This window comes from Hydra viridissima, unplaced genomic scaffold, assembly GCF_058129835.1.
Source record: "Hydra viridissima isolate aposymbiotic clone 2 unplaced genomic scaffold, HvirCarnegie_v1 scaffold_14, whole genome shotgun sequence".
NCBI lineage: Eukaryota > Metazoa > Cnidaria > Hydrozoa > Anthoathecata > Hydridae > Hydra > Hydra viridissima.
In genome coordinates, this window is record NW_028324313.1 from 2,900,001 (window position 1) to 2,912,504 (window position 12,504).

The following is a 12,504-nucleotide window of genomic DNA, read 5'->3' on the forward strand; positions in this document are numbered from 1 at the left end:
CAAATTGTAAATCCAGTGACTGACACATGCCAATATTCTAGAATCTTAGGAATAAATTACCTTAGAAATTTTTAACTCAATCTTATCTCATGTAAAATCCATTTTAATAATGATGATTTACATAGTTATGATATAGAATAATTGTTACTACTTGTAATTTCTTTTGTGGAATTAAGTTCTTATAAGTTTCATCATTGTGGATGACTGAAATCAAAATTTCAGCTGAAATTTTAATTTTTGTTCAGTAAAGTTGTTACCAAAATTTGAGTAAAACGGAACATGAAACTGAAACTTGAAACATGAGTCTTAAAAATCCATAAATCTTTTTATAGTCACCAAGTTAATGCAAAAGCAAAATGAAATAACTATTTTACATATATCTAAACAATCAATATATAACATAATTGAATAAATGTAAAACATTTGCAGACTTTTTTATATTTGAAATAAATAATTTAAACTTTTTCTCTGCAGAACAAAGTTTTTTTCAAAGTCTGTTTCTTTGATTTAAAAAGAATGTTTCTAGCAGTTGAAAACAACCTTTCAACTTCTATTGATATTAGGTATCTTAGGTGTTAGGTATCTCATTACTACTTTTGCCAAACCAAACTCTGTTTATAATTTTATTTTCTCTTCATACTCTTCCCAAAATTCTATATAGGGCACCATTTCTTTGTCATCTGAAGGAATGTCAAATAACTTCATGATGGTTGTCACAATTGAAATACATGCGGTGATACAAGCATCCTTTCCAATGAGCAATTTGATGGCTTTCTCAAAAATTGCTAAGATGTTTTCCAACTTTTCACATAGGTTACAATATTGTACAGAGAATTCAATGCTGCTGGAAGTAAGATGAGCAGAGCAATTGTAAATTTTGAAGTACAGAATTCTTCCAAGCATGTATTAAGTTGAATTCCAGTTGGGATGTAATAAGTTGAATTCCAGTTGGGATATTGAGTCAAAAATTGTTCATTTGAATCTCTTATTTATTCTAGAGCTTAGAAAAAAAGGAGTTTGAATGAGAAGCATAAGTGCAATATTTTTGATATTTTTATATCTAGCCTACAATGCTCTGGCTAGTGAAAAAAGTTATTTTTTGATCTCAAGTTGAAGTGAATAATTATCAGATTTATAAATATACTCTGGTTCTTTGAATACTGCTTTTATATTTACTGGATTGTCTCTTAAGTAGACTGTGATCTGGTTTTTTAGCTCCCACTCATGTGCAATATTCTCAAGTACCTGAAAAATGTTTTAACAATTTTGTGTTTCATCACAATCAGAATTTGATCTGCTCCCAGTTGTCTGAAATGAAGTGTGCCATCATGCCCAAGTACCCATGATAAAAGGATGACCAAACATCAAGATGGAAACTGTTTCAGTATTTGTTTTGCTGAGCATACTTTTTGTTACAAACTTTTTTTCTTTTCATAGGCTGGATTGAACATACTGTGGTAGTATTTTTTACTTGCAATTTAAAAGTTTGATGTAAAAACTGCATAGTGGTGTAAAAACCCTAGATTATTCATGATTGACCAAGACTGTAAATCAAGGACAATCACTTCAAATATAGACCTATGAAACTTCAGACCTTATTCAAAGTTTGAATCATTTTTTGAGTTATTGTCAACCCAGCTAGGAATTGTTGATTGTAACATTTCAGTCCTCTGTCACTTTGATCTGATATCAAATAAGGGTATTGTTCTTTTTTTATTTGTAAGAGACTCAAGTTGATCTGAAGTTGTCATATTTTCAGGACTGCTGGTTGTTGTGAATAAAGCTTTTTCTGTTTGGAGATTTTTTTGAGTGAGCTGTGGGTACCAATTCTTAAATGAGATGAAAGTCTGCTAATTGATTGATAATTTGGATTTTCTGATCAGCGAAGTATTTTCACATTGCAGATATTGTAAGTTGCTTATTTGGAATCACTAGCTGTTGCAGTAAAAAGTTTCCACAAATAGCTTCTTTTCTGATTTATGAAATTTAGCAATAAATAACTTTTTTTGAAATTATTGGTTTTGTATCTTGACTAAATATGATGCCTAAACTGATATCAAAGCTGAAAGTTTCCATTCACTAACATTAAGCTAACCATAAGTTTCTAAATATTGATGGTGACTACGAATTTAACATAATTTAACATAATTGTAATATAGAATAAATATTACTATTTGAAATTTTTTCTTCTGAGGAATTAAGCACTCATGAGGTTTTGCTCATTTAGGTTATGTCAATTATCATAACCAAGAAGTAGCAGAAGTGGCAGCCAGAGAGATGAATAATGTTGAAGTGTGTGGGAAAAAAATTAAAACAAAAGGTCCTCAACAACTCCAGTCTTTTTCAGTAGAAAATAAAACAGAAGTACTAAATTTAACAGACTGTTATTTCTATACACAATTTGGTAAATGTGAAGGAAACCATGGAAAGGTATTTTTTTATTTCAATTTTTAAAATGGTAGAATTTGTAGCTGCAACATTTTCCTCTCTTGTTTCTCTATTTCTTTAGTATCCTTCACAACTCAAGGTGAACTATTATAAGTTTTCTTTAGTATCCTTCACAACTCAAGGTGAACTTGAACTTAAACTAATATAAACTCAATCCTTTAATTATTGTTTGATATGACATTTATTTTATCAAACATCAAAAGGAAAATATTTCAGTTTTACTTTTAAAAAATTTGGTGAATGGGTAATACTCTGTGTAGACAACCAAAGCACCTCTAATTTCTAAATAGATGTATGTGGCATACAACTAGTTTGAAATCTTAAATTATAGGCTTTATGTTGTTGGACCAGAGTTAGTGCTTCATGATTCAGGATATTTAAAGTTGTACTTTTTTCTGTATAGTAGCGCTGAAGACCATAACTAATGACTTTTTTTCTGCCCTTACTTTTTTGTCACCAAAAATTTTATCAGACTTTTCATGAGTCCTTGAGAACCATTTAACCATTGTGCAATCAAAAAACCAATATCTTTTAGAATTTTTCTATCATTTTGATAAAAATTTATTGCCATAGTGCATAGCGTTCCCAAAAGTCTCTATCTATGTTCAGGTCTGTTTTTTGGTAAATATACTTTATGATTGTTAGTAACAAAAATAGCTCAGGAATCATAGTTAGTTTTTCTTTGACATTATCAGAATTTTTAGTTGTGTACTTTTATTCTTTAGCCTTGTCAGTATCGCCATTTTGATGAATTGCATAAGACTAAAGAGATTTGCACAAGTTGGGCTAATAAAAGTTGCACAAACTTGAAATGTCCAAAATTGCATCCTAGTCAAAGGCAGTTTAAAGGTAAGCAACTTCATTTATTATTTCATTCAGGTTGTAAGTCTCAAGTATAAGAGTGGTTTAGATTCCAAAAAGTGAAAGTTTCAAAAGCTTTCACTGCAACCTTCCATTATGTAATGTTAGCTACATAAGTAAAAATGTTAACAAAGTATTTCAGCATTTAGCATAGTAGTAACTTTTGAAGAAAAAACATGATGCATTTGAAAAGGCTGACTAAGGTAATAGATTTTAAATAGATATTTATGCAGAAACCAGTTTGAAAAACTACAAATGAAAACAATCTTGTTATAAGAAATTTAATAACTTGAAAAGAAAATGAGCATTTAATTTACAATTACAAAACGTTGCAAGTTTATTAAAAGTTTCTTTCCCATATAAATAAACGTTTTGCTTTAGGGACTTAGAGACAAGTATAAAAAAAGTTGCTGGTCTGTGTGTTGTTGATAATTGGTTTAACTGTGGCTGAAACTATCATCTTTATCTTGAAACTTTATCATCTTGTTCTTATCTTGAAATTTTATTTTGCATGAAATGGATAGAAATTTAAGCAAATTTAACCAAAGCATTATATTTAAAAATTAATCTTGAACCAGCCATGATAAAAGCTTGATATTTCAACCTTTATTACTATACACATGGGCTACAAACCCACCAAGTTTTATATAAAATTCCTATAAGAGTTTGTGTTCGGCAGAAATATTTCTGTGTCGATACTCATTTAAAAAACTATGCACATCACCTGATGTAAGTGGTGGTCTTGGTTGAAATGCAATATGGTCATTTTGGACAACAGTGATATTTTATTTTAAGCAACAGCTTTATTGATAGACTTATTACTAAAACTATAGATTGTATAAGATAAGAGAACTTTTATTCTCTAATGGAATGTGTTATTATATTCCATTAGGGTATTAAAATTCGTCTTATTTTATACAATCTTATATAATCTTATATTTTATATAATTTTATACAATCTTTTTGGTAAAATGCAAAATGAGTCTTTGATATTTAGGTTGGGAGATAAGCAGAATAATATCACAAAAATATATTTTTTTTGACTTTTGAAGTAACAAGATAAAATTTTTCTAAATTTTTTCATAAATCTGTTTTTTTCTTGCAACAACTTTTTGTAAAATTACAAAGTACGCAGTAAGATATTATTATTACTGAGTTGCTTATTATATGCTTCTTATCATTATTATTATTGAGTGGTTTATTGTTTTTTTTGTAAAAGGTTTTGTTAAAATTGGGATTGTCATTGTTCCATATCTCAGTTCAGCAAATTTTTTCAAAATTTTTTAAACAAAAACATTTTAAGTTGGTTGAAGTTTTAGTACAGTTGAAGAATTCAACAAAAAAAATATTCTGGAGATATTTGGACACCCATTCAAAGTCCTTCTCAAGAAAGTCAAACCAGTTTTCAATCAACTCATAAATATCCTATTTTGCTGGTTTACTTAAAAATTATAACCATTAGATTTAATTATCTATGCAATTATTCATTTAGAATCAGTTTTTCTTAGGGAATCTGTTTTTCAAAAGAAAAAAACCTTTAAATTAAAAAGTTGTTAGGTTGTTTATAAAACATTTATTCTAGGTTATGCAAGCTTTGCAATCCTTTGAAAAAGTAATTTTTCAAAATATTTTTCATAAAAATCATGATTTGATCATAAAAAAAATCATAAAAACTATGATTTGACACTAATAATTATGCAAGGCTTCTAATTTGACACTAATAATTATGCAAGGCTTCAAGAATCATGAAGAATTTTCCCATTGTTGTTGTAACAAAATCACAAAGAGCTTTTGTTGTCAGTTTGTTAGTTTTTCAAGCGGTGTGATCTGTTTGACAGTTTCTGTGGGTTCATATGCTTTGAGCCCTGTAATTGTCATGCGCTTCTTCTCTGCTAACAATTCATCAAAGAACCCAAGTAATAAACACAATAAGAGATCCAACAAGCACCACCAAATAGAAAATCATATGTGCTAAGAAAGTTACAAAGTATTTTGCTTTATTGGCTTTACCTATAGCTATGCAGACTAGTATAGTGTGAAAAGGAATTTCATTAGTGACTATAAACATTGTATAAGTCAAGTTTAGTAAAATAATAATGGTTAATTGTTGGTGGACTAATTTATATTCAAACTATTTTTTTTTTTTTACATTTGAATTTTTAACTAATCTTGAAACATTTTTATATTTTAGAAAACAAAAATGTTCCTATAGTGTTAGAGCGCTGCAAATCCCATGACACTTTTAAATGTTGTGGTCAGTGTGACAATGCCGACTGTGATATTCATTTTCTTGATGAGCGAAAACTCTATGATCATATAATTGAAGGAAAAAACTTATTATCTCCATGTAAAATAGTAAGAGTTTGTTTTCTCCATATAAAAAAGTAAAAATTTGTTGTCTCCACGTAAAAAAAGAAAAATTTGATATCCCCATATAAAAAAGTAAAAGTTAGTTGACTCCATGTAAAAAAAGTAATAGTTATAAAGCGTTCATTGTCAGTAGTTTACTGTGATTGTCTTACTGTGATTCTTTTTTTGAAAAATAATTAAAACAAGCAATAATTAAATTAGTCTTGAAGAGGTGTTGCAATAGATTAAATGTCTTAAAGAATATATTTTTTAAATATTTATAATATTTTTAAGTATTTCTGAGGATTACATTCTATTTGAAAAGTTTCTTGAAAAGATGTTTGGTTCTTTTGAAATTTTTAAGTGTAGTTTAATTAAGAAAAACCTTTCTGTTTCAGTGTAATGCAGTGTTCTTCAGTAAAGAACAGAAGGAAAAACATTCTCATACTGAATCTTCCATGAAACGTAAAATATCCAATATTTTTCTGTTAATATTTTCTAAATTTTACAGGTTTATTTTGTTCTATTATATTTATTTGTTTAGAATTGAGGCTTGTTATCTGAAAGTCCTACAAAAAAAAAAGTTGTATAAGCTAAAAAGTTGTTCTAAAATTCAAAAACAAAAAGCATTTGATTGCAAAAATCATTTCAGTTAATGTAAAAGATTATTCTTAATGTTTCTGCTTAAGTTCAAGAATTGTTTATCCTAAAAACTATCCGATAAAAGTTGCATTAGTGACATCCACAGTTAACAACTCTGTGGATTTTTGAAATTTTCAATAGAGTTTTGTAAAAATTTTAGTTTTTTAAAAATGGATGTTTTCAGACACTTTAACAAAACAATTTATCTAAGGGTGATTGCTACTATTACCAGGCTACGAATGTCTTTTGCAGTTTTCATTGGAGTAAAAATGCATTGCTTCTAAATATTGTTTTATCTTTGTTTACATAATACATTCAAATGTTAGGCTTTAATGCATGAATTGTCTTAGAATGTTACCATTTAATGCAGTTTTTGTTTATGTTGTGTCTTAAAATGTTAAGCTTCAATGCATGCTTAGGACTGTGTTTTGAATACATTGGTACTGCATAACTTGCCAGTCACTAAAAGAATTTTTTTAAAATTTAATGACATCTTGACAGTATGTTTATTTACTCAAAATTTAAAACTCAATATTTTAGGCTTAATACTGCAAGTCAGTGCGACACACTTTTTTTTTTACTAATCATGCAGCATTTGAATGAAGTTGAAAAAGTTTATGCTGTCAAAAGAATTAATTGGTTTATTGGTTTTTTAACATAGATGTTTCAACAGCAAGATCTACAGTTTCTGACATTGCTATTCATGGTGGCAAAAATGATGAGCCAATAGGTTTTTTTTGGGACATAGAAAATTGTCAAGTTCCAAAAAATAAGTCTGCATTAGCAATAATTCAGAAACTTCGTGAGAAGTTTAATCCAGGGCGCACAGAGGCAGAGTTTATGTGTGTTTGTGATACTAAAAAAGAAAAAAGGGAAGTGCTGGAAGAGCTTAACAAAGGACAAGTAATTTTTTAATTAAAAGTTCCCAGATATTTATGTTAAATCCTCATGTTAAATGTTGTGGTATCTTTTGTGTAAAAGAAATTGTATTCTGAATAACTTCTTTTTTTTTTAGATCAATGTTGTTCACATAAATGCATCTTCTAAAAACACAGCTGATGATAAGTTAAGACAAGCATTAAGGCGTTTTGCACAATCAAACCCACCACCTGCAACAATTTTACTTGTGTCTGGGGATATCAATTTTGCAACTGAGCTGTCAGATTTACGTTATCGTCAAAAGTTTCATGTAATTTTAGTTCATAACAGGCAGACTTCAGAAGCTCTTCTACATTTTGCAAACGAATGTGTGCAGTTTGATGATTTTACAAGCAGTATTTCACCAAGCACAAGCTTAAAGGTATTTTAGTTCACTTTTTGTTTTGCTGTTATTTAGTTTTTGTAAGAAATCGAAACATGGGTATTGATGAAAGTGTTAAAAGTGATTAATTAGTAAAGTGTTTGTGCTTTTTAAGAATTAGCCATTTGATTTAGTCTGTTTTAGAAATTTGAACTGTTTTAAAATTTTCTGCACGATTTATTATTTTTAGAACTGCTTTTTTAATTTCTGACATTTCATAACTTTCCAGGCAACAGATACTAATATGCTAGCTGTATTCAATCTTCCTAATTGTAAGACTATTTCAGTTGAACGTATAAGCAATCGCTTAAAAATGCTTACCAATAATACAAGTGGGAAAGTGATTAAAGTGAGGGCCTTTGGTAATCCTAATGAAAACAAAGCAATAATTCAGTTTCCAGATCCTGAATGTGCTCAGAGGTAAAGGAGACATTTTAACTTGTTATCTTTTTAAAGAAGCTGTTTTTAAAGTGTGTATTGTTTCTAATCAATATAGTTTACTATAGTTGGAAATGAGAAAGTTTATTAGCCTAGTTTGTTTATTTTAGAGCACTTCAAAGAATTAATGGTCAAGATGTGTTTGGCCACACCATTCGTGCATCATTTCACTACAAAAAGAATAAGGAACACAAAGTGCCAAGAAGTTCTGTTAATCGTGAATTTAGTCAACCCAGTGGTGTTTATACTAATTTGAAAAAGTTTGGATCATCATCTGTGCCTAACCTAAATCGTGCTCAAGAAAACAGCAGGCGAAAGAAAAAAAGTTTTAATAAAGAAGATTTTGTTCAAAATGAAAATATTGCACATAATCATAGTTCTGTGAAGTTTATGGCACCTAATCTTCTAAAGAATGAAGCACAAACTGGTATTAATAGTTTGCAATCACTAATTCCTCCTCTTATGGGAGTTTTCCCATATAGAATACCACCACCTAGTATAAATAATGGCAACCAGCTTTTGCCAAATAATTTCCTTCCTTCAAACAATTTAGAGAATAATAATACTGTAACTATTTTAGTTTCAAACTTAAATAAATCTGTGAGTTTGAATGAACTCAAAGCTGGTCTAAATGTATTGTTTCGGAAGCATTCCAAAGTGTTGGACATTCGGTTTCATCAAAAAAAAGATAATACTCAGCATGCTTTAGTCAAAGTAACAAGTTTGCAGGATGCTCACTTGTGTATTTTAAAGTTAAATAATTCTTTATTATTTAATCATAGCATCAAACTGTCATTAACTCCAAATGAAGATGATGCTTTGATTAAAATGAAAGAAAGAGTGAAATCAATTTTGCTAGATACCTTTTCTGGGTGGCTGCCATTAAATGAATTTCTCTCCAAGTTTAAAGTGAAATATTCAGAAGCTTTTCATGTGATAAACTTTGAACTTATGAAAGATCTCATTTATATTGATGGTAAGCCTGGTTACCAGTTCATCTGCCTTCTTCCATTTCCAGTTGGTTTTCTTAAGTTAAAGTGTAACTTTGATCTGCAAGAGAAGCTGGCAGGGGTTTTAAAGGATCATAATCGTAAAGTACCATTAGCAAGGTATGTATATAAAAGTATATATGTATATTATACAGATATATATTACATATATATATTTATTTATGTATATTAGGATGTTACAAAAAATTTTTTTCTTGCTCTTACTTCATATGGCTTCTCTTCTTCTTTTAAAGTCTTAACTCTGGTTGCTTTAGAAATTCCTGAGTAAAGTTTTGAATATTTGTAACTGAAATTTGAAACCGCTTTTTCAGCATTTGAAACATGTTTTGCATACAGTTTTTTCAGGAATTTCAAGTTTGAAAGTGTGTATAATGGTAGCATAACATTCTAAATCTCATCAGTTCTAATGTTTGTTTCTATCTTTAAAGCCAGAAATTAATAAAAAAAAAAAGTAAAAGCAATAAATGATGGCTAAAACTTGATCTTCTATGGAGGTGTGGATAACTTATTAGGAAACATTTCTTTAGGTTTTCCACCTTGTTGGGTAAGCCTAAAGAAATGTTTCCTAAAAAGGAAATTTAAAAAAAAATACTGTTTTACTACCTTAAGTGAAAGCAAAATAATAATTCCAGTATTAATGCCAACTGTAGAAGTGATTTTAATGATTTGGTTAAGGTTAGAATTATCAGCTCAGATAAAAGATGGTGAACAAACATTACAATAAGCTTTTACCATTAAATAAAAGTAGAACAAATCAACTATCCCATTACAGAATCAATTTTTAAAGCCTTAAGAAATTTTTGAGCTTTGAATCAAGAGTTGTTAAAGAAAACGTTTTTTTCAACTGTTTTTCTCTTTTTCTTTTTTTTTTTTTCTTTTAACCAATTGAATGTATTTTTAAATTGTAATAGTATTAAGTTATGTATAATATTTCATTGTGCATTGATTTTGAAATCAAATCAAATTAGAATCAAGTATGAGGATACTTAAAGTTGATCTTCAATTTGAACTTTTCTCAAATGTTGTAGTTGGTATTTAGAATACTAAAAAAATAAAAAAAAATAAAAAAATACTGCTCTTAACATCATATAGCAAATCAAGATTGCTCCAAATGAAATATCCCTTGTAACAAATTGGAAAAAAAAGCATAACAAAAGTAATAAAATATCAGTAAATAATAAATTATTAAAAAAAAAAAAAATATCTTAAGATAGTAATTTAAATAAAATGGCTAAATTGAATATTTAGCTGATCAACATCAGTTTCAGTATTGCAATTATCACTGGGCTCATCAGCCGCAACATCTTATTGTTATCTTATTGTTATCTATCAGAGTCTGAAGATGCATTGTATGACAGTGATAATGGCCCTGAAGCAGGGGCTTTTTTCCCTTATGTGAATGGTATATATTCTTTGTACCTTTTGATTTGTTAGTAAGTTTCAAGTCTTTTAAAGGGCTATATTATGCAAAATAAACATTGATTTTGCAGTTGCCTGTTTTCAATCTATTATGATCAACTAAATGTATGTGGAAATGGCAACTAAAGAATATAACAAGTCACATTTGGGCTGGCTATGTGCCCTGCCTAGACAATTGTTTATGAGCAACTCAGTATAAGAGTTGATGTAGTGCTGTTACTACTGTTGGATGTTTCACGAATAAATCTCAACAAAGGCACTTTTTAGTAATAAGTTCAAAATCCCACTACTAACTTTTGAAACTCTGTGAAACTAGACATGCCCTTCTACCAAGTTATTGAACTTGCATAGGTATCATTTTGATGTATTTATTCATCTAATTATCTATGGTAAAAAATCCCAGACTTAGGAGACATAGTTTTGAGTAGTAACTTTATTGAAGACACATACAGTAGTAACAGCACTGCATCAACTCTTATACTACTATATCTTATCAACTCTTATAAACTATATCATTGGCCATGCTACAGCAATAGCTTTCAAATGTAGTTGTTTGCAGAACATCTATAGAGTTAGTAGCCTTCTTCAATTCCTTTAACAGATATCCTCTAAATCAAAGCTGATTAATTATTCTTGAAAATGCAAAATTCCACAAAAAGTCATTCTGCACTGAGAACAACATTATCAACCTCTCCATAAAGAATGGAAAAATGCAAAGCAAAAAAATTTATCTTGCAAGTATTTTTTCTTGACTACAGAGTAAGCAATGAGCGTCGCATCTTGAAATGCACACAAGTTACTAATGATTGCACTAAGAGTGACATATCCATTATCACAGACTCAAAAGACCAAAAGCAATATTTATTTTCATGGTTGATGACCATAGAAAAGAATAGTCCATTGCTTTAAAAGTTTCACTGATGATAAAATTATTATTAAAAAAATATTGATATACTGATATTTATTATACTGAATTAAGTATTAACTGTTTAATACTTAATTCAGCATAGTAAACTGCTTTTTTGAGAAAATAAGTTTATTTATTGATTTTATTTAATAAATAATTATTACTAAAAATGGATTTTCAAATAAAAAAGGAATTCTGTTAACAGTTTGTGACACAAGTTACAGTATGGATGATGAAATATTAGTATTTCACAATTTGTCCTTATGTATGCATATATTTGTATCTTTAGTTAATTTTAGATATTTATAATCTTTCCTGTTAGAACACTATTCATTATTTAGGAATTTAGGATAGCATATTAACACACACACACACACACACACACACACACACACACACACACACACACACACACACACACACACACACACACACACACATCTTTACAAATGATTTATATATGTCAACTCAAATTCTCTTTGTTTTTGAAGTGAGCTCTGGCTAAATTATCTTAAAGGTAAAAGAGGAAAAAAACTTAAAAGGGCTTAAAACAGGACTGATGCAGTCAAAGTGTTCTATAAGCAGTAATATTGTTTAAGAGTTTTCACCTTGGTGTAATTGAAAGCATATTACTTCTACCTCTAAAGTAAGCAACAGGGATTATGGTATCTTGTTGTAAGGGTTGTCTAATAAATATAGCAAAAAGATGACATTTGAAAACATTTTGTATTGCTGAAAGAAATTTACCTGATTCATGAATGGAATTTTTAAAATCCTTATATTATAAAATTATAAAGTATTTAGGTATTGATAAATCTTTTGATGAAAAAAGATTTTTTTTACTACTTAAGTTTGTAATAAGATTTATTTTCTTATATTGAATTAAGAAATATACTCTCTTTACTATTTTTTAAGTCTTCCTGGCCTCTATTGGAGCCATCTGCAACAAGTTCTTCCCTTAAGTCAAGATGGAGTTCCTTTTTTAAGTCATGTTTTGAATAAAAATATTGTTCTTGTGGGTGAAGCACCAGGATCTCAGGCTGTTTTTTACAAAAAATTGCCTCCAAAAAATGGTAAATTTTTTTTAATCCTCTTTTGATTGACTTTTAAAAGTTACTCTATTATCATAG

At 28.8% G+C, this 12,504-nt stretch overlaps 1 protein-coding gene across 3 annotated transcripts in view; it reads left to right on the forward strand.

Annotated features, from left to right (window-relative positions):
- Positions 1–12,504, forward strand: part of LOC149878828 (meiosis regulator and mRNA stability factor 1-like) — a 29,650-nt gene that overhangs the window by 3,120 nt on the left and 14,026 nt on the right. For 2 of the 3 annotated variants that reach the window (XM_090071576.1, XM_090071578.1), the window contains exons 2-10: positions 2,228–2,430; positions 3,174–3,297; positions 5,501–5,664; positions 6,057–6,123; positions 6,962–7,203; positions 7,316–7,600; positions 7,830–8,020; positions 8,149–9,147; positions 12,290–12,447. In XM_090071576.1, coding sequence (XP_089927702.1) covers positions 2,228–2,430; positions 3,174–3,297; positions 5,501–5,664; positions 6,057–6,123; positions 6,962–7,203; positions 7,316–7,600; positions 7,830–8,020; positions 8,149–9,147; positions 12,290–12,447 — 2,433 coding nt within the window. Of the gene's footprint in view, positions 1–1,759; positions 1,910–2,227; positions 2,431–3,173; positions 3,298–5,500; positions 5,665–6,056; positions 6,124–6,961; positions 7,204–7,315; positions 7,601–7,829; positions 8,021–8,148; positions 9,148–12,289; positions 12,448–12,504 lie in introns of those variants that run through there. The other variant, XM_090071577.1, reaches the window with a different exon arrangement.